At 52.4% G+C, this 27,695-nt stretch overlaps 1 protein-coding gene across 1 annotated transcript in view; it reads right to left on the reverse strand.

The window, feature by feature from the left end:
- ALDH1A3 (aldehyde dehydrogenase 1 family member A3) overlaps nucleotides 1–26,731 on the reverse strand; it is a 38,459-nt gene extending 11,728 nt beyond the window's left edge. The window contains exons 1-9 of the mRNA XM_043922095.1: nucleotides 26,483–26,731; nucleotides 21,135–21,239; nucleotides 18,761–18,901; nucleotides 13,921–14,050; nucleotides 13,528–13,589; nucleotides 11,092–11,220; nucleotides 9,452–9,565; nucleotides 7,158–7,260; nucleotides 4,704–4,888 (exon numbers count right to left, since the gene is read on the reverse strand). Coding sequence (XP_043778030.1) covers nucleotides 4,704–4,888; nucleotides 7,158–7,260; nucleotides 9,452–9,565; nucleotides 11,092–11,220; nucleotides 13,528–13,589; nucleotides 13,921–14,050; nucleotides 18,761–18,901; nucleotides 21,135–21,239; nucleotides 26,483–26,581 — 1,068 coding nt within the window. The 5' untranslated portion in view covers nucleotides 26,582–26,731. The remainder of the gene's footprint in view (nucleotides 1–4,703; nucleotides 4,889–7,157; nucleotides 7,261–9,451; nucleotides 9,566–11,091; nucleotides 11,221–13,527; nucleotides 13,590–13,920; nucleotides 14,051–18,760; nucleotides 18,902–21,134; nucleotides 21,240–26,482) is intronic.
- Nucleotides 26,732–27,695: the final 964 nt, after the last annotated feature.

Here is a 27,695-nt window from a genome sequence, read left to right on the forward strand (position 1 = left end):
AACATTCAGAAAACTAAGCTCATGGCATCTGGTCCCATCACTTCATGGGAAATAGATGGGGAAACAGTGGCTGACTTTATTTTTCTGGGCTCCAAAATCACTGCAGGTGGTGACTTCAGCCATGAAAATAAAAGACACTTACTCCTTGGAAGAAAAGCTATGACAAACCCAGAATACATATTAAAAAGCAGAGATACCACTTTACCAACAAAGGTCCACCTAGTCAAAGCTATGGTTTTTCCAGTGGTCACATATGAATGTGAGAGTTGGACCATAAAGAAAGCTAAGCACCGAAGAATTTATGCTTTTGAACTGTGGTGTTGGAGATGACTCTTGAGAGTTCCTTGGACTGCAAGGAGATCAAACCAGTCCATCCTAAAGAAAATCAGTCCTGAATATTCATTGGAAGGACTGATATTGAAATTGAAACTCCAATACCTTGGGTACCTGATCTGAATAACTGACTCCTTGGAAAAGCCTGATGCTGAGAAAGATTGAAGGCAAGAGGAGAGGGGACAACAGAGGATGAGATGGTTGGATGGCATCATCTACTTGATGATGAGCAAGCTCCGGGAGTTGGTGATGGACAGGGAAGCCTGACGTGCTGCAGTCTGCAAAGAGTTGGACACGACTGAGGGGCTAAACTGAACTGAATGGTGCGTTTGGATGACTCTGTCCTTGAGGCACAGGCTGGCTTTCTTTGAAAGAGTGGGCACAAACCATGCAAGCCCCTTTACAAGTCATCTCATGAAATGTGGATTCAGTGTTAAAATACCAAGATGATCCATAACTCACACTTTGTACCAGGATAGATTCCAAATAGAATAAGGACTTAATCATGAAAGGTGAAGTCATAAAAAGTTTTCAAAATCTCTCAGGTGGGAGAATGCCTTGGTAAAACAGGAGTTCTGATGGCCTTTCTATGACTTGAAATCCAGAAGCCAAGAAGAAATGATTAATAATTTTGAGTAAGTAAAAAAAGAAGGCAAAAGCATCACAAGCAAAGTCAAAGGGCAAAACAACAAACTGGAAAAAACTGACAAGTCACATAATAGAGCTAATCTTTCTAGGATGTAAAGAATTCTTATAAGTGACAAAAAATGATCAACAGTACAAGTGAAAAATATGCAAAGCACATGCATGGTTGATAGAAAAGGGAACATAAATGGCCTTTAAACATAATACTAATATGTTCGTCTTTACTCATTATAAGAGATATGCTATGCTATATGCTATGCTGTGCTTAGTCGCTCAGTCATGTCTGACTCTTTCAGACACCATAAACTGTAGCCCACCAGGCTCCTCTGTCCATGGACTTTCTCCAGGCAACAATGCTGGAGTGGGTTGCCATGCCTTCCTCCAGGGGACCTTCCCACCCCAGGGATCGAAGCCAGGTCTCCCACATTGCAGGCGAATGCTTTACCAGCTGAGCTACCCGAGAAGCCCATAAGAGATATATGTACATTAAAAACAAATGAGATATCATTTTTAACTATCAGATGGGCAAAACTCCATACATATTCTGTTAGTAAGGCTGGAGAAACAGGCAGACTCATACAAGGTTGGTAGGAGCATGAGTTGGTTCATCCTTTCGGAATGTAAATTGGCCATGCTTACAGAAATTACAAATGTGCTCTCACTCAGCAATCCCATTTGGGTAATTTGTCCTGTGGATTTCCTTGCATGTGTGTAGAATGACATACTCTGTGGCACTGTACATGATTGCACACACCCACATGCTTATCAGTACATGTTTCTAAAATTCTGTTGGATTCATACAGCGGAATTCTATGTACTTACAGAAAAGAACAAGGGAGGTTCCCGTGGTTTGGTATGGTACAGAAAGCTTCAAATTTCTTGTTATGGGATGAAAACCAATTTGCAAAACAGTATTGTGTACAGGTATTTGGGGTAAAAGCAGGGGAAACCAGAATTCATATTACATTCTTATATACATACTCAATTTTGCTTGTATATACAAAAATTCTGGAGAATTTTCATCTAAGAACCAAGCACACAGGATACCCATGGAGGGAAGAGTAATACCCATGTCTATGAATGAATGGAAGGGCGCTTTCTTACTATTGACCTTTATATGTATTTTGGCTTTTGACCATCTGTATGTGTATTTGTGCTCAGCTGCTCAGTCATGTCTGACTCTTTGCGATCCCGAGGACTGTAGTCTGCCAGGCTCCTCTGTCCATGGGACTTTCCAGGCAAGAATACTGGAGTGGGTTGCCATTTCCTTCTCCAGGGGATCTTCCTACCCAGAGATCAAAGTCATGTTTCCTGTGTCTCTTGCATTGGCGGGCAGATTCTTTTGCATTCTGCCACCTGGTAAGCCCCCCATGTGTATGTACTACCATCTCAAAAAGTAATTCAAGTCACAGCGGGTCTGGTAATCTGGTAATTTCTCTCTGGGTGAACCAAGTCTTGGGTTAAAAGCCAGGATTGCTTTCGCCTCCTCTTTAGAGATCAGGAGGTTTGTGGGGCTTCATCAAACTACAGACCTTCAGTGGCCACTGACCATGTTCTGCCTCCAAGACCATCTATCCTGCAGCAGTACTAGGTCTCCATGGAAACTCTACCCATCCAGATTTGACTCTCCCTGATGAGTCTGTGTGAACATGTTGTTTAAATCTAATAACCCTCCATGAATGTCAGCTGCTGCCTCACAGTACAGAAGAACCTGCTACGAAGTGAGGGCTGTGCCAGGGCACCGCACCAGAGACAGAGAAGCAGGGCCCAAGGGTAGCGAAGGTGGCGAGCCACTCTGCTGAGAGGAGAGAGTGGAGGGGACTTGGGACCCTGCCCCGCACCAGGCGGCCGCGTGAGTCCATGCATCTCTCTGCTTGGTTGCCAAATAAACCTGAATAATTTTGGAGCATGCCGGCTGCCTGCAGAGGACCCTGAGCTGGTCAGCTAGTTGTTTTACTGGCATGAGATAGACAGGACTATTTAGACAGCTGTAAATCCTCTCAGAGTAAAATCTTATTAACGTAGATGAAAAAGCACTTTCGGAGGAAAAAAAAAAAAAAACCCAACAGCATCCCTAAATAATACGCTGAAGTTAGACAGCTTAAGGGAATTTTCAAAAGGACTTTCAGCAGCAGCATCAAAAGCAGTGATGAAATCAACACCACTCTGCTCTCCTGGAAGAGATTTCTATATCTGGGTTCAGAAGTCAAGCCTGAAACCTTGGAAAGAGACTTACGAATCATGATGGGGTAAAAGGGATTCCTTAGGATGGATCAGCTCACATATTTCCCTTGGATCCTGGATTAGCTTCACAATCACAGCAGATTCGATAATGACTTGTGGCCACGTCTGTACTCATACCTGAAATCCAACCAAGGCCGCTGGACTTTGCGTCACTGGCCACTGCTGGGTTTGGGATTGAGGCCTGACAGGAAGCGGAGTGTTGGCCACAAGGAGAGATATTTCTCTCCACCAGGGTCACGTGGCACCAGAGCCACAGCATGTGGGCTGGGCCAAGGCAGAGGTGGGCGCTGTGGCCAGACACACACCTTTTCCACACGGTCCTCCCCACTCCCCAGCCAAGGCATCCCCCCAAGGATGGTCAGGCAACACCTAACTGATGTGGCTTGAAGTCATGTATATTCACTTCCACCTAGCTTAGGGGGCCTGTGTTTAATGCCCCTCCTCTTAAAGAATAAAATCTTATTAGATGCCTTGAAATTTCCTTAATATTCATCAATAGTTTCCAGATGAGGAAACTGAGGTTTGAAAGGAGCTTGTGGTTTTCATAAAATTCCAGAGCCAAATTTGTCCTCAGTTCCATGGCGTCTCGTGGAAACACACGGGGCCAACACAGGGGGTGAGTAGCTAGCTCGCGGGACAGGGACAGATGGGTGAGTCCTGACATGTGATTTGAAACTTCCTGGCTGGAGCAGGACTTTGGCTACAAGCAAAGTGGGTTGCTGTTGAGCTCCATTTCAATAATTCATGGGACGGTTAGGCTGCCCTCTTTTAAATATTTATCCGTCTGCTGCCCTGCACAATTAGAAAGTGATACAGGATGTGCCCTTTACTAAGGTTATTAAACCTCAGGGTTATGATCATTTTCATCCTGTTGTTAGCTTCGCAAACCAGGCTGCCAGAGACACGGTCCTGCCATTCAGGGATGTTTCCTGATCATCTGAGCCCTTTCCACTGGGGTTCTGATGGTGTCTGACGGTCACCTCGTCCTGTAGAGCACATGGGCTCGGACGCCTCTAGGCCTCTGACCCCAAGTGCCACTTCCACCTGCCCTCTGTTTCCAGCCAGGCTTCCGACTCGCTTCTGCAGAGAGGCCAGCCAAACAATACAGCGTCTGCCTGAGGCTCTCTCCTGGGGACGCTGCGGCTCACAGAAGGGGTGCCTCTGGCTGGAGGGTTCAGGCACAGGGCTTTCTGAACTGGGAATGCCTCCCATCTACCAAGGCCCAGAGCTCGCTGTTTGTTATCTGCCGTGAAGAGTCGAGTGTCTGTGTGTCCACTCTGATTTCATAACCCTACCAAGGCCTGACGGGACTGAACTGTCGGTCAGCATGGGAACAACAGCCCTCAGTGGGCAGGCAAGCGGGTAAGGGAGCCCCTGCTTCAAGAGGGACCCTGAATCCAGGGAGCAGCAGAGCTGTGCAGGGCGGGAGGCCTGTTTGCATAACCCCCCAGTGTGCACTTGGGACGTGACACCTCAGGTACCTGCGGCCCCTGTTCGGTCCTGACGTCAAAGGGGTCTCCAACCGGCCGCTTCTTGGCATACTCCACGCTCCGCCTGACAAACTCGTCGTAGACCTGCTCCTCCACGAACACCCTGGAGGCCGCCGTGCAGCACTGGCCTTGGTTGAAGAACACTCCCTGATGGGCGCACTCCACCGCCAAGCTCACTGCAGGGAGGGGCGGCGGGGAGAGGAAGCGATTAAGTCTTTAGGGCCGGACGGGCGACAGCTGCAGCTCTAATTGCCCACGCGGGAAAACAGGCCTCAGAATGGCTGCGGTGCAGAAATTAATTTTGCTCAGCGTTTCCCAAAAGCAGAGGATGGGAATGGGGTTTTTCGGGTCCACAGAGTTTGGGGTTAAATAGGTCCCTGACTGCCGGACGTCTCAGCATCTTTACCGCACTAATGAGCACAGAGACTGTTCATATCCCATCTCCCTTGCCCACTGATCCCTCCCCTTCCTTTTCTGGGGACTAGTGGTCTATAAAACAACCTTTTGTAAGTATTGATGTTGACCAGTTGGTGAGACTTTTTCAAGGGGCCAAAATTTTCCACCTTGAGTAAAAAGAGGGACCTTATGAAAGGAACACAACACCATGTGTGACTTAAAAGGGTTTTAAAAAATGTATTGATTCTGCCTGATGAAGGCTGGATCTGCACTGTAGACCTACTCTGAAATAAAACCAGGCACTCAAACTGAACTACAAGGGTGCTCAGGGAGAGAGACCACTGACATTCACTGAGGGGCTTCTAAACTCCATCTGCCTGCCCCCCCAAATCCAGGGCAGCTTCCCTTTGCACAAAGCAGGAGCCAGGCCCCTGGACGTGGGCGGAGGGTCCACATCAGCCAGTAGTGCTCTCCGGGCGGTCTGAGGAAGGCTGCTCTGGGCTTTAAGAGCCGTCGTTAGAGCAAGGGCTTCTGAGTCAGTCACTGCGACAGCAGGACAGTGTCACAAGGGTCTGTCTCTGCCTGCACCCCACCTTCTCTTAGGCAGCTTCAAACTGCCCCTGCTCCCGAACAACTCATTTACTTCCTGCCACACCCAGAGGGGGGCAGCTGCAGTGTTGGGGGACGGGGGCATGTCACTGTTGACATGACGCCTGGGATGCCAGCTCTGCCAGGATTTAATTTTCTGGACTGGCACTGCCCAGCCGAGGAAGAGGAGATGGGTGTTTATGACCCTTGTCAAGCCAACACTCAGACTGCGTTTCTGCTGCAGGGTTCCCAGTTGGCAGGGAAGAGGGTGAGCTGACGGGCAGAAGGGGTGCCCAGATCTGGAGTTACAGGAGGGTACAACAGGAGTCCTGCTCTCTGAGCCTGGAGCTTCAAGCTCCAAATGTGGGTCAACCTGGGGCGGCGCCCAGGACTGCCCCACGTGGCTGCACAGACCATTAGCAACACTGGTCCCACTTCCCGTAAGAAGCAGCAAACCAGGCGAAAACGAGCAGTCGGTCTTCACACCCAGCTCCCCTTCCTTCGGTGGCGCTTGAGTCCTCACCCAGCCCTCTCTCCCACCGGGAGCCCACTGCGAGGAGGAGAACTGCTACCAGTGACCTACATACACCTGGGCCAGAAACGACTCTATGGTCACTTCTTCTCGGGGAAATGTGCAATTCCAACCTTATCTGAGCATGGAACAGAAGGCTTTGGACTCCATGAAAGGCATCCCAGGCACCAGTGGGCAGGCAGGGAGGTGCTCATCAAGGCAAAGGTGTTTTAGTGTACTTGGGAAATCACACCTTTGGGCAGTTGACCCTGTCAGCAGGTCAGCCACGGCCCGACGTGGCCCTTTATTCTCTCTTCTGGACACAGCAACCCAGAAGAGTGCTTATTTTAATACTGTTTTGTGAGACACAAGCTGTTGGACAGGCTGGCTTTCCCAGGGAAGAGGTGGTGAAGGGAGAGACAGCACCCAGGCCAGCAGGACACTCCTGAGGGGCCCCTGCCACGGGCCTCTGATTTGCCAGGTTTGAGACAAAGAAGAAAGGAACACCTCACGTCCTCGAGAGCCAGCAAGCAGCGCAGGCAGCACTGAGCTGGAGGGCAGAGTGATGAATGCCTGTGGGGGTGCCCGTCCCCCCATCCTGGCCTCTCCCCAGCCCCACACAGGGGCTCTGAAGAAGACCCAGACCCACTTGTCACAGCCCCAGCTCTGCAAGGACAGGGAAGGAAAACAGCCTCGAAGGGCAGACACAGGCGGCGCTTGTGACTACACATAAAACATGCCCTCCTCCAGGGCGGCTTTCCACCACCAGTAAAGCTAGCCTTTGGGTCTCCGTCTGCCTATTATTTATGGTGGGATGACCCGAGGTGGAGAAGCATCCCTGTGACGCATGTGCCTGTTTTTCTCAACTGGTTCTGACTCAGGCAAGGAAGTGAGGAGAAAGCTATGGATGGAGTGAAGCCTCTGGGATGCCCGGAAACAGGGAGACTCACGGTCGGCATCAGCACACACGATGCAGGGGTTCTTCCCGCCAAGCTCCAGTGTCACCCTCTTCAGGTTGCTGTGGGAGGCCGCCTCTTTAACCAGCTTCCCAACCTTCGGGATGAAAACCAGACAGGAGAAGCCTCAGACAGAGCTGAAGTGGCGGGACGAGCTGAGCAGGCCCTGGGCCGTGGGGCTGCCCCGTCCATGCCCTGGGCTCTCGCCGCGTCTCCTCCTGGACCCGACCGTGACCCAGCTGGAATCCCGGTTCTGAGCGGCTTGCCACAGGGGTGGACCAGAGCCTCGCAGGCCTGGCAGCTCATCCACGGCCACCCACGGCGGGCGGCGGAGCTGACCTCGCCTGCCGCCCACCACCAGCAGCAGCCGGTCTCACCCGAGGGACAGAGGGGCGGCCGCTCTGCGCAGTCCTTTGGTCTGATCTGAGGGGCTCTCTGAGGGCTAGAGAAATGGGGGACCTGACCTGCAGGACGGGAAGGTGCCCATCCTCTGGAAACGCACCCCACGCCGAGGGCCCCGGGGGCAGGGAGAGAAGGCTTCTCCGTGAAGTAACCCTGGTAACTCTGCAAACTGTGCCCATCACCCCATACCACTGGAGGGGGGGCTTGGCCCAGCAGTGCCTCGTCCTGGGGCCACCAGCTTAGGACCAGCAGACTCAGAGACCAGGGCGTGCAGGGGCCAGACAGCCCACAGGAGGCGGAGCTGGGCTCCCCAGGGCTGAGGGGAGGGTGCCAGCATGAAGCAGGACACTCAGCTGCTGCTCCGGGACAACCCAGAGGGCCCCACGGGCAGCCCAACGGTCCCGAGAGGGCAGCGGGAGCAGGGACGCTCCCACGGTAAGGGAGAAGACGGAAGACCTGGGAGCCACTGCGGGGAGCCCCGCTCTGCCCCACCCCTCATCCCCCACCCCTCATCCCCACTGTGGAGGGCCCCTGCCTCTCTGCCCCCATCCCTCATCCCCACTGCAGGGGGCCCTCTCTGCCCCCACCCCTCATCCCCCACCCCTCATCCCCACTGTGGGGACCCCTCTCTGCCCCCACCCCTCATCCCCCACCCCTCATCCCCACTGTGGGGACCCCGCTCTGCCCCACCCCTCATCCCCCACCCCTCATCCCCACTGTGGGGGGCCCTCTCTGTCCCACCCCCCATCCCCCACCCCTCATCCCCACTGTGGGGGGCCCCTGCCTCTCTGCCCCGATCCCTCATCCCCACTGCAGGGGGCCTTCTCTGCCCCCACCCCTCATCCCCCACCCCTCATCCCCACTGTGGGGACCCCTCTCTGCCCCCACCCCTCATGCCCCGTCTTCAGGGTCCTGTCCACCAGCCACAGAAGAGGGGCTGGGGGCCCCCTCTGGACAAAACTAGGAGAGATAGGAACACTTATTGCCTGGGAGATTTTATCCATCTATTTTTTAAGTACAGAAGTGCTTTCTCATTAGTGCTTTCTCATTAGAAATAATTCCACATATAGATGCATATAAATTAAAGGGGAAAGATTTTATCTCCCCTCACCTGTTAATGCCCCAGGACTTACCGAGGAGGCCACAGTGAGAATTTCTTGGGAGTCTTTCCACGCAATTTCTATTTATCTACACACACTCTTTTACTAATGGTGTACATACACACACATATCTAGTAGTGTTAGTCACTCAGTCGTGTCTGACTCTTTGTGACCCCGTGGACTGTAGCCTCACCAGGCTCCTCGGTCCACAGAATTCTCCAGGCAAGAATACTGGAGTGGGTTGCTGTTTCCTTCTCCAAAACATATATACATATATATATGTGGTATATACTTTCCTGTAGTTTACTATTTGTGTGTGTGCTTCAGCCCAGCTTCTCTTATTGTAATGGCTGTAAACGTCATATAGGATAGATACAATACAATGGAAAGTATGTCCTCAAATGCTCATGAAAATAGTAATTGCTAAGCAGCTACTTCAAAATGGAATTTCTGAATCAAAAGTTGATACTTTCAAATGTGTGATCGGTACTACAATATTGCCAGTCACCCTAGGCTTGTTTTTTTTTTAACCTTAATTATGCTGTTTATCCTATGGCTATTTCACATTTTTATCTTATCTAACAGTATTTTATTCTGAGGCATCTGAACAAATAAATTAGATATTTATTTAGTTTGGAAACTGGACCAGTAACTTTTTTTTTTTTTTACTATTGCTATGTACCAAAGTGGGGTCAGATTTAGCACAGGGATGCATCACAGTTTAGCCTCTAAAGGAAAAATTCCCAGCGACAGTTGCTGGCCCCCACGGCCAGTAAGGAGAGTTACCTCTGTGGACCCAGTGAAGGCTATCTTGTTGATCTGAGGGTGAGAAGAAATCGCTGCTCCCACTGTGGGCCCAAATCCCGGCACGATGTTCACCACGCCCGGAGGGAATCCCACCTGGGAGGAAATCGAGGCGGTGGTCAGAGGAGGAGGCTGGGAGAGCCACGGCTGGGTGAGGCCCCTGAGCAGAGTGGCAGCCTCCCCTGGAAGCTTGGGCCTGGGTCCGACAACCTCTCCAGGACCAGACCCAGTCAGCCAGTGAGTGGGTGGGACGGGGTAAGGCCTATACCCCTCTTCCAAGTGGCCTGCCTACCCCAAAGGGCTTCTGAACAAAATGGCAGCGGCCCTTTGTAACAGAGCACCATTCTGTGTGTGTCTGCATGGATCTGTGTGTGTGTGTGTGTGTGTGTGTGTGTGTGAGAGAGTCTGTATGGATCTCTCTCTGTGTGTCTGTGTCTGTCTGTGTGTTGAGGGAGCAGGGACACCTTGGTCACAGCCCCTAGGCTCAGAGGCATCTGCAAAATACACTTCCTGGGCTTCAACTTACGTTTTTAAAATCTGTCCTATTAATGTTCCAAATGGCAGTATGGTCTCACTCCCTCAAAGTCCCTGACTGTTAACCCTGGGTCACTCTGAGAGCTAGCACATCCTGAAGGTGGGGAGCAATGTTTCATTCACGTGGTGCTCTGTACATGCTAGGTGATTTTTATTAACCAAGAGCAGCACAAATGAGCTGGGGGTGAGGAACGCTCTTCCACTGGGGGATGCCATTCTCTTTGTTATTAATAAAACACATTAATTCAGAAATGCAAGATTTTAGGACATGGAGCTCCAGTCTTCAGTTTTCCTAAACACTTTTTAAAACAACTGTGACTTTAGAATCTGTAAGTCTAATTATATGATGCCATCAGGTCCCACACCACCGGTCAGAGGAGAGTGGAAAACCGGTGAGTTGCTGGCTCTGCTGCCCTACATCTAAACAGTAAATGTTTCGCTTCCCGGTAGTGTTGGCCTGGCTAAGAGGCGAAATGAATAGACCTTTCCTCCCATCCCTCTTTCTGTTTCTTTAAAAAAAAATCTTTGCAGTATACACGCTGGGGACAGAATGACTGAAATACATCACCAGGTGTGTCTGGAAGGAGGTGGCTCTTTGGGTGGCTCGTCTCCCCAAGTGGAGGCTGCCAGGGAGAGGACAGGCGTCCGAGAGCCAGGAATGCGGAGGAGGCTGGGGCTCACAGCAGACCCTCCGGGAGAACTGGTGGGGTCACAGCTCCAGGAGAAGGACGGACACCGCACAGACTGGGTCTGGAGAAGTCACCTCTCAAGCGACCCCCTTGTAAATTCTCTAGACAAAACATTTGGCCTGAGACCACAGGTTTGAGCTCGTCATCAGAATAAACACTCTCATTAGGATCAGCGGGAGGAATGGAGTCCGTTCTAGTTCAGTGGCCACAAGCAGGAGCGGGGAGGAGCAGCTGCCAAGTGAAACCAGGAGGCATTCCTGTCCCACTCAGCCGGGAGCCGGCGGGCGCTGGCATGCATGGCCCAACTCTGCAGGGCAGGCTCATCTCTGGCGGCGGCCCGGCTCCCGGGAGTGGGAACATTCCTGATAACACAGAGCATTTTCTCCTGGGACGTCTCACCTCTTTGATCAGAGAGCCCAGGTAGAGCGCGGTGAGGGGGGTCTGCTCCGCCGGCTTCAAGACCACAGTGTTCCCGCAGCAGAGAGCTGGAGCCAGCTTCCACACCAGCATCAGCAGAGGGAAGTTCCACTGCAGCAGAACACAGAGGGGTTGGGGGCCCCAGGGCTGCCCACGACGCCGTCCTCAAGGCCCAGGGATGCCTGCGTGGAGCACTTGCTCTGCATGGTTTAGATGTGGGGTGTGCAACCATCTGGGGCTTCCTTGCTGGCTCAGGGGTAAAGAACCTATCTGTAGTACGAGAGCCCTGGGTTTGATCCCTGGGTCAGGAAGAGTCCCCCAGAGGAGGGAATGGCTACCCACTCCAGTATTCTTGCCTAGAGAATGCCATGGGCAGAGGAGCTGGCAGGGTCCTCGTATAGTCCATGGGGTCGCACAGATCAGACATGAATGAAGCAACTAAGCAGGAGCAACAGGAGCATGCAATGATCAGAACTGCATTCCTGCCCAGCATCTCCTGAACTGCATCCTAGGAGATGCTAATAGGTGGTCACTGCAAAGAGGATACTGCTCTAGGTGTGCTACTATCTCCTCCTGCAGGTTAACAATGCCATCAGCAAGTTAGTATCTGGGAAAAACCCAAAGGAACGAGGCCTGCCTCTCCTCAACTCAGATGCCACCCTATCTCTCTTCCTACAGAGCACATACTGACCCCTGCCCGATGGGTGTTTGGTGACATTTATTTTGGAAAACACTTTCTTGTCCTCCTTTCACCACAGAGGCAGGGACACCAAAGTCTCTCTGGTATCAGGCCCGAGAAGCACCCTCGCCCACTAGACGTCCACTGTGAGCCTGGTGCAGTTCCAAATGCTGAACTCATCTGATCCCGACACACCTGTGCGGGGGCAGTCACACTGCCACTCCCCTCGACAGAAGAGGGGACGCGGCGCAGAGGGTGAGCTCACTGGACCAAGGTCACAACTGTCAGACGAAGGTCAGATTCACAGCCAGGCTCGTTTCCTCACCGCACTGTTGCCTAAGCGTCACCTTTGGTGAGACGAGGTGAAACCGAGTATCTCCAAGAGCGTGGCGAGATTGATTCTAACCAGCCCTCATCCCTGTGCCCAATTCCCCCATTTGGCCCCTTAGGCACCAAGGATGCCTCTCCCCTGGCAAGGCTGATGAACGGCCAGCTGGATTTCTCCCCCAGCTCTGTCTGAAATTCCTACCACTATACACTAACCAGAACACCCCAGGTCCCAGGGGCCCGTGAGGTTGGCTGATGACAGCAGGCACCGCCCCGCTGGTCCCCAGGGTCTGCTCGTCTTCAAGACCCCCACTCCTGAGCACACAGATGCCATCAGCTCCCCCCCTCCAGAAAAGCAAACCTGCACCTTCTTCTGGCCTCTGCCTCTCCTCCCGGCTCCCTTCTCTCTCACTGCAGCTCTGGAAGGCCCAAGCCCACATGCCCAGCTCCCTTTCCATTGGCCCCAGCTACATTGAAGATGCCGCCAGCACCTCTCTTGGGGAGCACATCTAACAGTATGTGTCTCTGTCATTTTGAATTTCCAGGTAGGAGATGACCCCATATACTGCAGTCTCTTTCTGAAAATGTGTCCCTGGGGGGCCCCTGACCCTGGCTGTTCATTCCTTAGTAGTCCATGGGACTCCCCTGGGCCCTCTTCTCTTCTCACTCGACATCCATCTTTAGGGGACCCCCTCCCAACTTGATGGACAAGAGCACCTCTGGTTGGACCAATGACTGGCTCTCAAAACTGACTGCTGAAGCATCATCCCTTCCTTACCCCCCGGAGAGCGCTTCTCCAAGCCTCTCCACGCTGCTGACTGCCTCCAAAGCTGCTGCAGCGGCCTGGGCCTTCCTCCCACAGACAGCAGCATCACGGCAAGCCTGGCACCTGCCAGGCTCTCCCCTATCCCGAGAGTGAAGTCCTGGGCCCTGGGCAGCATGGCGTGCTAGACGCTGGGCCGCACCACCGGCTGGGTGCGCCTCCTTATTCTCGCTTTGTCCCTGCCTAAGCCCCCACCTCGCCAGCTATCCCGCTGCTGCCTCCAAGTAGCCAGACACTTCTCCACCCTTCTGCAGGCCATTCCTATGCTCAGAAACCCGTTTGTCCTGGGGAACAACTCTTTCCTATCCTTCAAGGCCCAGTTGAGAGCCTACTGCCCAAAGGGAGCTGACCATTCCTGACCCCTCTGGTTGGAGTCCATGTGTCTTCTGCTGCATTCCTGGAATTGGCCCCTTGAGAGCAGGAATGGGGTTGGATCCATCTCGGCCCCCAAGCATCAAGGACCATGCCACACTGCAATGCTCCGTTAGTGCCGTGCAGTCAAAGCAAAACCCATTAGAGACCGGTTCCAAAGACCGCAGTGCAGTGGAGTGGGATCTACAGATCTAGCGAGAAAAGCTGGCACACTCACAGGAGTGATGGCCCCGCACACACCAACGGGCTCGTGCCTGGTGAAACACACGACGTTGTCATCTGGAAGAGAGATTAAACAGAGAAGACATGCTCTCGTGAAACTAGCTTAGGAATCCTAAGTAGTTAAAAAGACAAGAAAGAAACCCAGACGCCCACCAAATCCTCAACTCTAAGTTCTATCTGTTTCATAAAAAAGTGATTTTTAACTCAATTTCAAAAGCAAAATTCTTTAGAGGAGGAATTGGCACAGTGCCGTTTCTTTTGCCAGGCAGCGTGGGGAGGATGCTCTGGAGAGAAACCAGAGGGAGCTCTGGAGAGGCTGCTTGAAGGAGAAAGAAGACATGGCCCCCAAGAATGCCCGGACGCAGCCGGGAGTCCTGAGCTGGCTCACCTGTGGGGATGGTCCTGCCTTGTATTTTGTCTGCCCACCCAGCAAAGTATCGAAGGGTTTTGATACAGCCTTCCAGGTCGATGAAAAAGGCGTGAAGGAACGGCTTCCCTGTGTCCATCGTTTCCAGGGTCTGCAATCATAAGAGGACATGTTTTTAAGACATGGTTTTCCGTTTCACCATCCGATTGGTAAAGACAGGGCAGGCGGGGAGAGCAGGGTCCTGGAGTGCAGCCTTCAGGACCTCCCAGCCACGCCAGTCTGGGAAAGCAAGACAGCACGTTCAAGATGAGACCTGTCCCAGGCTGTCGAGGACTGCTTTCCTTTCAAAACACCTCAGCCTGGGGGATCGGCCAGAGCATGGCCACGGGTGGCACGAAGGACGGCACGTGGCTGGTCTGGCGCCTCTCTGGGAGGGAACAAATACGCTCTAGCACAGCCTTCTGTTGTCCTTCGGGAGCGCCATTGGCCACGTGAGTCTGCGAGCTCCAGGAAGCTCGCAGAAGGTGTGCCGGCTTCAGGTTGGCTGGGAAGGGGGCTAGGTCCTTTAACAAAGGAGAAGGGGAGCCGGGTTCTCTCTTCTCGGCCTTGTGGAGCAGCACAGCTGTGCAAAGGGTCGACAAGCAGCACAGACGCGCGACTCCGCCAGTCCTGCGCGGGGCTGCCCCTCTGTGCTGCGGGCTGGGAGGTGAGCAGGCTCGCCCTGGGTGGTGAGGGGTGACTGCTCCCCAGGTGCGCACGCAGTCACTCAATGGTACTGATTCTTTTCTGTTTCCAACCAGGCTGAAGAGAACTCCTGTGTCCCTCAGACAAGCAGCCCCAGTTGAGCCCAGGGCTGCAGCCGCACCTCATCATCTGTGGCTGCAGGAAGTGGCCACCCTGACACAGAGCCCAGGGCAGGATTCTGGTCGGCAGGTCACTGGGGCGAGGTGCCAGTTTACAAAAAGAGAGAGGGGCGCCTCCCGTGCGCAGGCGCAGACGCCTCGTCTCTGAGACGGACGGCTCTGCTCCCGCTTCAAGGTGCAGACGCCAAGGCTAACAGAGCCCAGGACCCGTTTGTGTTATCAGGAGGTTAGGTGGGTGGCCAGCACTGAATCTGGGGCTTCTGACTTCCATCAGGGCAGTGATGCTCTTCAGGCTACTGCCCTGGACTTTTGCACCTGGAAAGCATGTAGGATGGCCAAGTGAGTGGCTGGGGCCACTTTATCTTCGCTTCAGGAATGAACCAAGCATTCTCCGAACAGGAGGCAACCCTTTCTTAGATGAGCGGCCGTGGCAAACCCCTAAATTTCATCCTGCCTCAGTTCCCTCATCTGTAAAACAATACTAATAATGGTATCTACCTTACAGGAGTACTGTGTGGGTTAGAGGGGTCCCATACATAAAGCACTAACAGCAGCGTCTACCCGTGGTACCCGTCACATCCACTGTTCAAATGATGATAAAAAGAGCTGTGACAATTGTCATCATTTTCCCTTTTGGGGCCAGACAGGTGGCTGGCAATCCTCATCTGGGGACAGTGAGGAGACAGGAGTGTGTGTTGCTAGAGATGACAGGGCTGGTCTGCATCTGGGGTGTGTCTCAGCCCTGGTGGAAGCTGCTCAGGGACCCAGTCAGGTCAATGTGACAGCCAGTACACTGTACCTTTGGCTCCTATTGATTTACATTCCAAGTTGGAACTTTTCTTTTCCCAGGGGGAACTGTCAACAATTGTAAATAATGCCAAATTCTCCAGGGCCCAGCTGCTCCACACAGCATCTGGTCATCTATCAGCAGAACCTGGAGCTTACTCTTGGCCCTTTTCTGGGATGGGAAAAAAGGCAAGGGCTGGGCAGAGCTTTGAGGGGACACACGGGGCCTGAGCCACTGCCCAGCTCCAGTGCTGGCTCACCCTCTGGCTGGGTAAACTAGGACAGATGACCTAACCTCTCTGGGCCACAGGATTCTTATCTTTGAAACAGGATGATAAACATTACAGATCAAGTGCCTGCAACAAGCCTGGGACAGAGTGAGTATTCAACAAGCACTGACTATTCTTATTACTAACTTAGTCATGTTTGCTTACTCTCATGATAACAGGAATTTGCCAGGTTGGTGTCATGGCATCTTTCCAAGCAAAACTGGGTCATGATAACTTTAGAAAGGAAGCTCTTTAAAAGAAAAAATCAAAAATCAAAAACGATTTTCAGGTGATTACACAGACATGAAGCTGAGAGATCAAGAGTTAGCTAGTCGCTGGGACTTTTCAACAATTATCGTGGCTGGACCATGAGAGAACCATAGCTGCTTCTAAATTTCTTTTTAACATTTTAGGAGAAACATATACCTTTTGAGAAAGCAACACATGAGAACCCTTAAATACTAAAGAATGAAGGGAAAGTGCAGTGGGGATGTGCCCATGATGCCCTAGTGCTGAGGCTTTAAATGAAGGGCTCTGAAGTGGGGCTCTGCTTGAGACGAGAGCAAACAATGACAGCTCCTTTTTGGAGGCTCCTGAGATGAGCATCTGAACATCAGAGCCTGGGTCCAGGTGCTGCGGTGAGGAAGAAAGCACAGGGGCCGCTGGATCTGCCCACGGTCTCCAAACACTGAACACGAAGTATTCAGGCCCAGCTCCGTCAGCCACCAAGCTGGCAAGGGAACATGACGGAAGAGGCATTTTTGCAGGAGAAGGCAGGAAAACCCTCTCAAGGGCGTGCTTTCCCTTGATGTGGTCTGGGTTCTAAAAACTGTATTTGCCGGTCACCCTCTTGCCCTTTCCACGATGCGGTGAAGAGCTGGACCTTACTTCTCGTGGGCAGTGAGTCTCGATGGCAGAGGCACCCTGCTCCACGTGTACTCACAGCAGTCTTCCAGGACAGCCAAGAGGGCTGAAGGTGAAGGGGGGGGGTGCCTTGCAGCCACCATGCCCCAAGATGATACTGACACTTAAGGACAGGGAGGGGAGGGTACCAGGCATATCCTCTCCCGCCTGCTCTGAGTCCTCACGGACATTGCAGACAGATGAGCTCATGCTAAGGGAAAACAGAAATGTTTTTGAAGAAGCCAGTTTGGCAGCTTGAGAGTTGAGACTGGCTTTTGCTGCAGGAAGAACCAGAGGCTCTGTGGAGAGAGACACTGACCCTGGCGGGATCTCTCCCTGCCCCCCCCCCCGCCACTGCAGGCTGGCCAGCTGGGGCAGAGGAAGGAAGTTGCAGGTCTCTCCGTGTGTGTGGACACACCCGCAGGGCAACACACCCCAGAGCAGCACCCGAAATGGAGTTTCTCCAGCCTCCATCCATGACACACACGCAGGGCCAAGGGAATCTCAGCATCCTTGCTGGCGCTGACCTCCACGCGGGTATCCACCTGACCACTCATTCCCAACATCAAATCAAGACAGGAAAGAACCGTCTTTCCAAATCAGAGGCCAAAAAGGAGGTTTCCTTTTCTACTAACTGGGCCTCCAGTTCTGGGACAAGTGTTACATGGGAGTCTAAGCTATGAGAGTTGTGCATGCGGGCGGGAAAGGAGAGGGTGCCAGGGCCCCAGGACCTCCTTCAATCAATCACCCACCACAAGAACAAAGGAAGGGCTGAGAATCCCAGTAAATTCTGCACTGCTGCTACTGCTAAGTCACTTCAGTCGTGTCCGACTCTGTGCGACCCCACAGACCACAGCCCACCAGGATCCTCCATCCCTGGGATTCTCCAGGCAAGAACACTGGAGTGGGTTGCCATTACCTTCTCCAATGCATGCATGCATGCTAAGTCGCTTCAGTCGTGTCTGACTCTGTGTGACCCTATGGACAGCAGCCCACCAGGCTCCTCTGTCCACGGGATTCTCTAGGCAAGAATACTGGAGTGGGTTGCCAAAATTCTTCTCCAAAATTCTGCACTTGCAACTCCTAAATGTCTTCACAGCCCATCTCATGATAGCAGCCCAGGGGACTGCAAAGGATTTTAAGTGGATCATTCTCACAACACTCAGATATCATTAATAGTGATATTCTCTGTGAAGAGACATACACTCAGGGAGGCTGAGCAACTTATCCAAAGTCACACAGCTGATAAGCGGCAGAGCTGGAGTTCGAACCTAGGTCTTTTACACTCTGAAGTTTCCTGTAGCTAAGTTATCCCACCCTCACCATCCCTCCACACACACTCACCACTACCCATTTCAAGGGTGAGGTGGGTGAGTTTTAAGCTACATATGGACACTTTTTCTGTGTTAAGGGGTGGCATTTATTTTAATAAGTATTAGAAAAACCACACCAGCACGTTACACCTGTAATTTCATGGACATTGTCCCTTAGGATGAGGTTAAATTTCAGTTTGGAAAGGAGTTGATATAAGAAAACTAGTTAAGCTCCTAAGTATGCAGGTAGTACCAAGGTACGGCCTAGCCCGGCTGTCTGTGAGCATCTGGGAGCCACTAGAAGCCGAACTTCCTCAGGCAGAGAAGACAGCGGCAGGAGCAAAAGTCTGACTTCAGAACGGATCGTCTGAGTCCGGGGGTGCGGACGCCGGCCCGGGGCTGGAGAGCCGCGCCTCAAAAGACAGCGCAGCCCAACCTCTCCCTACCCGCACCCAGGTCCTATCTCTTGCGCGGGAAGGGGCGGCCCCGGGGGCCAGCGGGCCACGACCCCTCCCCGCGGCGCGTCCCGGGTGCTCACCGCCAGGACGGCGCGGTCCTCCCCACCGGGAAGGGGCAGGCTCGGGGGAGGGGGCAGCGGCCACGCCCCCTCCCCGCAGCTCCTCCCGGGTGCTCACCGCCAGGACGGCGCGGTCCCTCCCCACCCGGAAGGGGCGGCCCGGGGTGCCAGCGGCCACGCCCCCTCCCCGCGCGGGTCGCGGGTACTCACCGCCAGGATGGCGCGGTCCCTCTCCACCAGGTCCGCCAGCTGCTGCAGCAGCCGGCCACGGCTCGGGGCGTCCAGCCGGCGCCACGGGGAGCCCCTCTGGAAGGCGGCTTGTGCGGCCTCCACCGCCTTGTCCACGTCAGGCTGCAAGGCCAAACAACCGAGAGAGCGTGTCACCTTTCGCGGAGGACTCGGCTGTCCAGGAACTGCAGAGTCCGGCCTCCATCCGGGCACAGGGGACCGAGGTGGGCGGGCAGCTCAGAGCAGTCGCCAGGTTTCCAATCACTTCAATGGTCAGGGACTTCTAAGGGATTTTGTTTTTTCTTTAAGTCTTTCAAGTTTTCTACAAGTGTCAAGGATTAACTTTCCTTCTGATTGTACAAAGTATCTGAAATAGTCATAAGACCACTGACTGTAATTATTTTCTTTGCTGACCTACGTAGGAAAAGAGCATCTACTTGCTACCTAAGTTTGGACACAAACACACTCCCACAGCTCATCATTGAGGTGGGAAATATCTGTCTTGGCACTTTACTCCAGCTGAGAACCACACGCGGTCCAAGAACGGGGGCAAGAATCCTCCTCCGGATCTCAGAACTGACCATATTGAAAAAGTCCATATCAGGGACTTCTCCCTTTAGTCTCACTTCTCCTGTCCCCTGGGGCTTCCCTGGTGGCTCTGCCCAAAATTCAGGAGATGCGATTTCAATCCCTGGGTTGGAAAGATCCCCTGGAAAAGGCAATAGTAACCCACTCTAGTATTCTTGCCTGGAAATCCCATGGACTGAGGAGCATGGGTCACAAAAGAGCTGGACGTGATTCAGCAGCTAAACAACACTACCAGCTATCCCCTGGGAGCTGTGATCATTTTATAGACAAAGAACTGGATCTTCTGGGCACTGATAGAAGAATTACAATCAAATCTTCTCTACTAGGAAAGAATGAGAGCTATTTAGAGTAATGTCACCCATTCTTTCAAAATTTTTATTTTTTTTAATATTGCTTGGCCACATCATGTGGCCTGCAAACCTTAGTTCCCCGCTGGGAATTGAACCTGCATTCCCTGCAGTGGAAGCTCAGAGTCCTAGCCACTGGACTGCCAGGGAATTCCCTGACATCCATTCCTATGCTCAAGAAAATGAGGTTTGAGGCTTTGGTGATAATGATCAGGGGCTCACCCCCCAGATCCCTCTGAGCCTCTCTTCCTTAGGGAGATGCAGCCAGCAGTGGACACCCAGCACCAGTCAAGAGGGACACTCCACCCAGATTCTGTTTATCCAAAATGGGCTTGGGGGGGAGTAGAAGGTTTGGCAAGGGAGATATTAGGACTTTGAATTCCTTGTCCCAGGCTCTGGGGTGGAGGCCAGGAATCCTCCAGCTGCAGAGATGGGGAAGCCTCTGACTTCTGCTGCTTGGAATAGTCACTCAGACCATGGGATGAGCCAGAGTCCGCGGCAGGGATCTCACTGCTCCCTGTCCGATGTGTACTACACCTGGGAGACCTGCTCAGCACCGTGTCCCACCCCTGCACCCTGATGTCTTCACACAAGCTCCTCGGTGCCAGTATTATAGACACAGAGCTTTTCATGGGGTGCTGCACACGGGAGGGTCTGAACAAGTGGAAACACAGGGCATGGCACACCGTCACAAAAATCCTGCTGCTAGAATCAAATTCAAGCCTATTTTATACATGTCATTCACACTTACAAAAGCTGTACTTTCAACCTTTTCCCCAGTGACACATATTCAAAAGATATTTTATGGTTTGAAATGTATCAAGGACATATCTAGGAGTCTCTTAGCTTTATATATATATAATATAATTAATATTATATATATATATATAAAATATAGCTTATCACTATAGGGTGATAAGCCGCACTGCACTATCAGATAGGGTTATAGGCTATAGCTTTACACAATCATTTAAATTTCTGTTAGAAAAAAAAATCTGGCAATTGCATAACATTATTACTTCTGCATGACTTAGCAAGTCTTTTCTCCTTCAAGTCTTTTTTTTTCAAAGTGTCTCCTGCCAGAATGTTGCATTTGGTGAAACACACCAGCCAGTCGGAAATGCTTTTAGGAAAGATTCTTTAAAGCTGCCAGGTTCAAATCATTGATAAAAACCTTTCCTTTAGCCACGTGATAAGGATGGCTGAAGTCATCCTCACAGATGGAAAAACATCTATCAAAGGAGAAGGACTCTATAGCACAGGGTCCCTAATTGATCCCATTCTGGGCCATGTGTCTACGAAGCAGCTTGCTTAGGTTCAACCTTAGTGTGGGCCAGCTCTGTCTTACAGCTAAGCTGAAGCACTTCCTTATCCTCTAGTGATCTGTAATTGAATTACTGGGCCAGGGGGAGGGCACCCACCTTATCTCCTTCTTCTACTTCACATATTTTCTCTAGAGTTGAAGGGTTATACGTGGCAAACTTTTTTCCACTCTTGGATTCGTTCCATTCATTGTTGATGAATATCTAACCAGGAAAGGAAATTGTAATGCATTAGGCTTAAATCAAAATCATATAATTCCAACATGCTGAGGACCTTAGGTCACATCTTTTCTTTCCCTCCCGCCAACATGCCCATCTGCCGTTTTACAGGTGAGACCTGGAAGGGAGGTGATAGTCACACACCCAACTAGGAGCACACTAAGAATTATCAACAGAATCCAAGTCTCCTGACTTTTAATACATTTCCAGAGAACTACAAATTGTCAAAATAAAACTGAAGTAATTTAGAATTTTTTCTAAAATGTTTTTAGACAATAAGATGGAGTCACAGAAGAATAAAAGAGTTACAAAAAGGGCATGAGTTAAATTTTACACACTCATCAAGTTCAGGGGACGAACACACACACACACACACACACACACACACACACACAGTGCCAAGCAATCTGCCTGCCCCTTAAGAGTATGTCAGCAGTGAGCGTTCCCTTCTCCCTCCTTCCTGCAGCAACCCCCAGCTGGATCCGCCAAGGAACTGGATTTATAAAAGGATTTCACTATAACCCTTTAGCCCTCATTAATGCACATCCGTGCCATCTCCCATTCTCTTTAAAATGTCTATTTTCATGTTGGGCTTTAATAAAAGCCAGTGTTGGAATAGCAAGATAAATATCTGGGTTAGGAAATGTTCGGGTTATATTAACATATGTTGCAAATAACTACTTACATCCAGAACTAAAGAATCAACTCACAAAAATCACTTAGTTCTGAGACCCAGTTATCTAGAACAAAGCCAAGAATAGAGACATTTAAAAAAAGACATTATGAACAAACTAAAAAGAATTTCATGGTCTATGCATTGAAATATGTGTACTATTTACTCTTAACTTACCCTAAGTTCTTAAAAAATATTAAAAGAGAGGATTTGGGGGAAAGAACTAGGAACTGAGGTGACAGATACCATACAAATCATTTTCTGACAGAATGGAGGTCCTGGCCATCCAGTGACAGGCCAGTCTCTGGTTGTACCCTTTAGGGACCACCTCGTGATCAGAGCCCATCATGGCATCAGAGAGATCCCAGTCGTGAACGTGGCTAAAATGCTTTAGAAGCATTTCCATCGAGTAAAATGTCATCAACAATTTCTAAATACAGAACTAGCTCATCAGATTCCATTTCGATTTCTATGTACATGCTAAGTTGCTCAGTCATGTCCGACTCTTTGTGACGCCATGGACTGTAGCCCTCCAGGCTCCTCTCTCCATGGGATTCTCCAAGCAAGAATACTAGAGTGGGTTGCCATGCCCTCCTCCAGCGGATCTTCTCTGACTCAGGGATTGAACCTGAGACTCTTATGTCTCCTACATTAGCAGGTGGATTCTTTACCACTGAGCCACCAGGGAAGCCTCCATATCTATATTCATGTTTATACACATACATTTATATGCATGTCTCTATATCCATTTATTCTATGTATCTATATGCTCATCTTTGATTCACTTCAAGGGAGAACTGCATCACTACAGGGCTAATTTCCATGACTGTGACTACAAGGTTAATTTCCACGACTGTGAATTTCGTTCATTTGGAATACCCAGTTCCCCAGTAAAGACGGGTGAGAGGGTGGCCGATTTATCCAGCATGTGACCTGACTATGTTCTCTTCCTCAGCTGTCCTATAAAAACTCCAAAGCTCACGGGAAAGGAAGACTTCTCTGGGAAGCCACTAGGGCGCTTTTTTGATAACTCTCCCTGGAAAGCAGGGGAATTTGAGAGTGGCGGGGACAAAACACAGAGGGCCAACCCTGGCTGGGCAGGTGAGCAGAGTGTCCCTGCCTCCCCGTGTGCGGTCCAGGCTGACAGTGGCCTTCAACTGTGGGACGTGCCCATCCTGCTTCTGGAAGCTCAGTGCCTTCAACCTGAGGCCAGGCCCCCAGGGAAGCATGTGGGAAAGGCCAGGCTACAATTACAGGCTTATTCTTCCAGCTGAAACCAAATCCGAGAGTTCACTTTTGCCATCCAGCAAGCAATCACTCGGTAACAGTGAGAAATTAATAAGTAGAGCAGAGGGGTTAAGTTAGTGCGGGGAAGAAAGTGCAGCCAGGAAGAGAGGCCCATTTGTCGGAAGATGAAATTTCGTGGGTTAGATAATAGAGACTGTCAGTGAAATCTGCTGATTCTAGGACCTTTCTGATATCAATTCCAAGGGGGAAGGAAAATGAGAAGGTAGTAGAGGAGAATATAAATAAGGGGATAAAAACACATTGCAATGATCAGATGTCTGTTATACTTCAGCTTCAAGCATGTTCCTCCAAAAAAATAATTACTCGGTTGTTTGTGACATTGATCCATAGTCCTTTCTAACCAGCAACTTAAAAAAAATAAAATTCAGGCTGCTTAACTTTACTCATATTTTCCCATCACAATGTTTCTAATTTAGCAAAATTTTTTGCTTTATACTACATTACTAAGCAATCTTGTAAGTGGTTTCTACTGTTGATTTTACTCTGCGCTAAAAGAAAACATAAACACAAATGAGGAAGGGATCGGTGAATGTGGCCTACCAATTATGCTGGCTTTCTTGTTTTGAACCCCAAATCAGGAAAATGGGTCTAAAAAACGTGTTTTCCTTGACTTGTGAACTGGTAAGAAACAAAACTTTCAGAGGAATAAAACTACGTTACACTGAGTGGATGGGATTCACATTTTACTGGAGGAATGGAATGGCATCCTATCCAGACTGAGTTGGAAAACCACAGCCGTGGTTGCAGTCAGGTGCCCCAGAGAGGTGAGGGTAGTGGTTACACAAGAGAGTTCTACAGTCGGCGCTTACAGAACTTCCACTGGACCCCAGCTCTACTCAAAAGCATTGTTTTCAGAAAAGGAGATTTGAGGGAATTTTACTTTTCATAAAAAACAAACATTAAAAACCAGCATTTTATTGAGCCAGCAAATCTTTAAAAAAATTTTCTGCTACTGTAAGAATTGTTAAGGAAAGTCAGGGGCCCTCTGAAGTGAAAAGGGTCTGCTACCCTCTGAGACCTATGTTGGGCTTCTAGGGGACCCTCCCCTCCCCAAAATCACAGAACAGAGCCCAGTGTAAAAACATGCAAACAAACAAAGGCGCTTCATCCTTACAGAGACTGGACTTACCCTGGGATGTGGCCCCCCAAGGCTGGGGCCCAGACCCACCATTTCCTGCATGTCTTCCGTTAGCAAGAAGCACCAGGAGTTGGGTTTGAAAAACGACAGACCGTTACCGCTCACACGCTCCACAGCCAGGAGGGCCTCAACTCTATAGCTCTGTTTCTACATTTCTTTCCTCACAATGGGAGCTGCCTCTGCAGCCAGAGTCTCTGCAAGCATTGCTTGCCTGGGCTCCCACCCTCAGTCACAGCCATCCTGGCACCCCAACCCCACAAGTGCTGGGAGGAGGCCTCTGTGAGGTGGGCCTGGAGCGGGGACAGTGAGGCTCCAGCAGGAAAGAGGGTTCAGGGGCCTGAACCTGAACCTGAACCTGTGGGCTTCCCCAGTCTTCATCACCGGAAGCCGCTAAGGATCTGGCTTTCCAACCCCCTCCATCTCATGCCGTCCCCTGAGCCTTAGTCACAACCCAGTTCTATTCCACTAAAAAGACGGACACCCAGCCGGACAACAAAGACTGATTGGTCACTCTGTGAATGTGCTAAGATCCACCTCTCTAAGTAAGGGCTGCATCTACGCTTGCAAAGGGCTAGAAAGAATTGCAGACAAAGAGGCAACTTTCTATATGTGGCAACATTGCTCTGATAGGACTATAAAAGGTAAAAAGGAACAGGAAAACAATATATATAGTTTTTGGTTTCTATAAAAGAAAAACAAAATGCCACCACCACCTACGACAGGTGACAACCAACAGTGATAGGGGCTAAAAACATTTAGGCACTATTTTCACTGTTCCCGGAATTTGCACTCTGAAGCTGCTCCTGCTTATGAAACTGCATTAAAAATGGTCTCCATCGGATTGTCTCCGTTGATTACAGAGCCCTCTGGAAACAGTTACTTTTAATGTCATGTGATCAGAGGTCCAGCCGACCATACGTGCCAAGAGATCAAAATCTGAAGGCCACACATAGTGGCCTGCAACTTTCTCTGCTTGATTAAAACTATTTGAGACACATAATTGCTACTTTTGAAAGCAAATTGATGGAGGAATTTTCTAAGTGCTGTGTCAGCTGAAGTCGGGGTGGCGGGTGGTAGCAATGGATAAGACGCATAAATAACAGGAGATAAACTTGAGGAAAGTGAAGCCCACCGTGACTTTTGGCCTGCGTCCCTGAAATGCCCCCAGACCCAGTCCAGTAGCTTCCAAACAGCCTCGAGGCGTCCCTGTACTGTAGAGGACTAGCTCCGCGCTGGGCGCGGGGCCGCCAACTGTGCCCAGCTCAGGCCTCGCCATCTTCCTCTCTGCCCCAAGCAGGTGATCCCGCCGCTTCGCGGTGCTCCAGCCTGCCCGCCCCGCGGCGCAGAAAGGACCGCGAGCTGCGGGACTCCGCGACATGATGGAGCCCTGCAACCCGCGGCCTCCCAGGCCCAGATCCGAGACCCTGATCTGCCAAGACCAGGGTCTTGGGGCTCCGGACACCTTCCCGCTAGCCCTGGCTCCGCTGGTAAGCTGGGAAGAGCTGAGCTAAGCACAGGAGGTGCCCTTCTCTCCGCTTGCTCCCGCTGACGTTTCCGGACGCTTCCCAGGGCAGCCTGACCTCGCAGAGCGGCTCTCAGCGTTTTCAGGCACCCTCTGATCACCCGGAAGCCCGACCCCTTCAGCCCCGGAGACCTCGCCTCAGGGTCTGCGGGGAGACCACCGCGCCGGTCCCCGCGGCCCACCGCTCGCCTTCAAAACGGGCCTGCAAGGGCACGTCGGGGCCGCAGCAGCCGCAGCCTGGCACCGCGCGGCCGCTGCAGAGCCTCCCTCGCCCGGGTTCTGCGCCGGAGAGTCCGTCTGGGGGTGCTGATCTCGGGGTCCCTTTCGGGGTGCGCGGCGGACGCGGGTGGGACGCGGGCTTCCGCCCGGGATGTCCAACGCTGAACGCGGCTTCAGGAGGGCCGGGCCCGGCGCAGAGGCTCGGGTCCCAGAAGCGCCGGGCGGACTCCGCCGCCCCAGGCCCCCGCACGCTCCGAGCGCAGCGGCGGGGCTCCCGGCCTGCGGGCCCCTCGTCCACGCCCCCGGCCCGGCCGGGCAGCCCAGCGCAGAGCCAGGCTGCCGTCGGGTGGGACGCGGGCCCGTCTCACCTTGGTGAACTGGACCTCCAGGTTGCGGACGGGGCGCGGCAGGGCGGGCGCCTTCCTGTCCGGCTGCCCGTTCTCCACAGCCCCGTTGGTGTTGGCCATGGCTCCTCGGCGCTCCCCGGCCCGCGGCGCCCGAGTCCTCGGCGCCTGCTCCGGCCTGGGCGGTGCGCAGCCTGCTCGCAGGGTGACAGCTCCGCGCCGCTTTATGGAGCGCCCCACGCCTCCCGCCCGAGGGGGTTGTCTAATTGGCTGCAGGACGGGAGGAAGGGCGGGCGGGCGGGCGGGGAGGGGGCCGGCCCGCCTCACCCCACCCCGCCAGCCGCCCCTGCGGGAGCCCGGCCACCCCCGGCCCGGCCACCGCGCCGCGCGCTCCCCGCCCCGGAGGCCGCCCTTGGAGGAGCGCCCCGGAGCTCCGCCGGGCCCCGGAAGTCCCGGGACGGGGAGCGGGGGCTCGGGCCGCGGCCCCGGCGGCCTCGCCGAGGTCGAGCGAGTCCGTCCGTGGCACCTGCCGCCCCCGGCCGGCCGCCGCTCGGCGCTCCGCTCGCGCCTCGGAAGGGCGCGCCCTCCGGCCGGCCCGCTGGGGGCCTCACCCCGCGCCCCGCGTCGGGGACCCAGCGCGGCGGCCCCGCGCCGTCGCCCACGTGCCTCGGCCTGGAGTCCGGGCGCCGCCGGAGCCTGGCTTGCGGGACCGACGCCCGCCGTGCCGCACTCGGAACCCCATTTTGTTTTACCTCATAAGTCTGGTTCCTAAGCCTCACTGAGGGCCCTTCTGAGGGCCCTCAGCACCCCCAGCGCTGGAAGCTCCCGGGCCCTGGGCGTCGCACACCGAGGGGCAGACTGTGAGGGAAAAGCCTTTGGCCCTTCCTGCCCCGCGCTGTGGCGTCCCAGGCCGCCTGGCCTCTGACCTTCGTGGCCGCACAGCGGGCCTCCAGCCTGAGGCCCTGGGATGCAACCATTTTGATTTTTTTTAATGCATACATTATATTTCAATTTTAAAAAATGAAAAAGAGAGAGAGAGAGAGAGAAAGCACATGAGATCTTTGCAGCTTTGTTTTGAGTGGAAGCGCTTGTCCCATAGGTTGCTCAACTTGCCAGCTCTCTTCAGAGGACCCATCGGTGCCAGAGGAGGCTTGCTCCAGGTCCCATCTGAGAGGTGGAAGCGGCTTCTCCTGCCATGTCTTCCCTCAAGTTTCTGGAAGGATGATGTGGGGCACGA

The sequence above is a fragment of the Cervus elaphus genome, chromosome 13 (assembly GCF_910594005.1).
Source record: "Cervus elaphus chromosome 13, mCerEla1.1, whole genome shotgun sequence".
Lineage (NCBI taxonomy): Eukaryota > Metazoa > Chordata > Mammalia > Artiodactyla > Cervidae > Cervus > Cervus elaphus.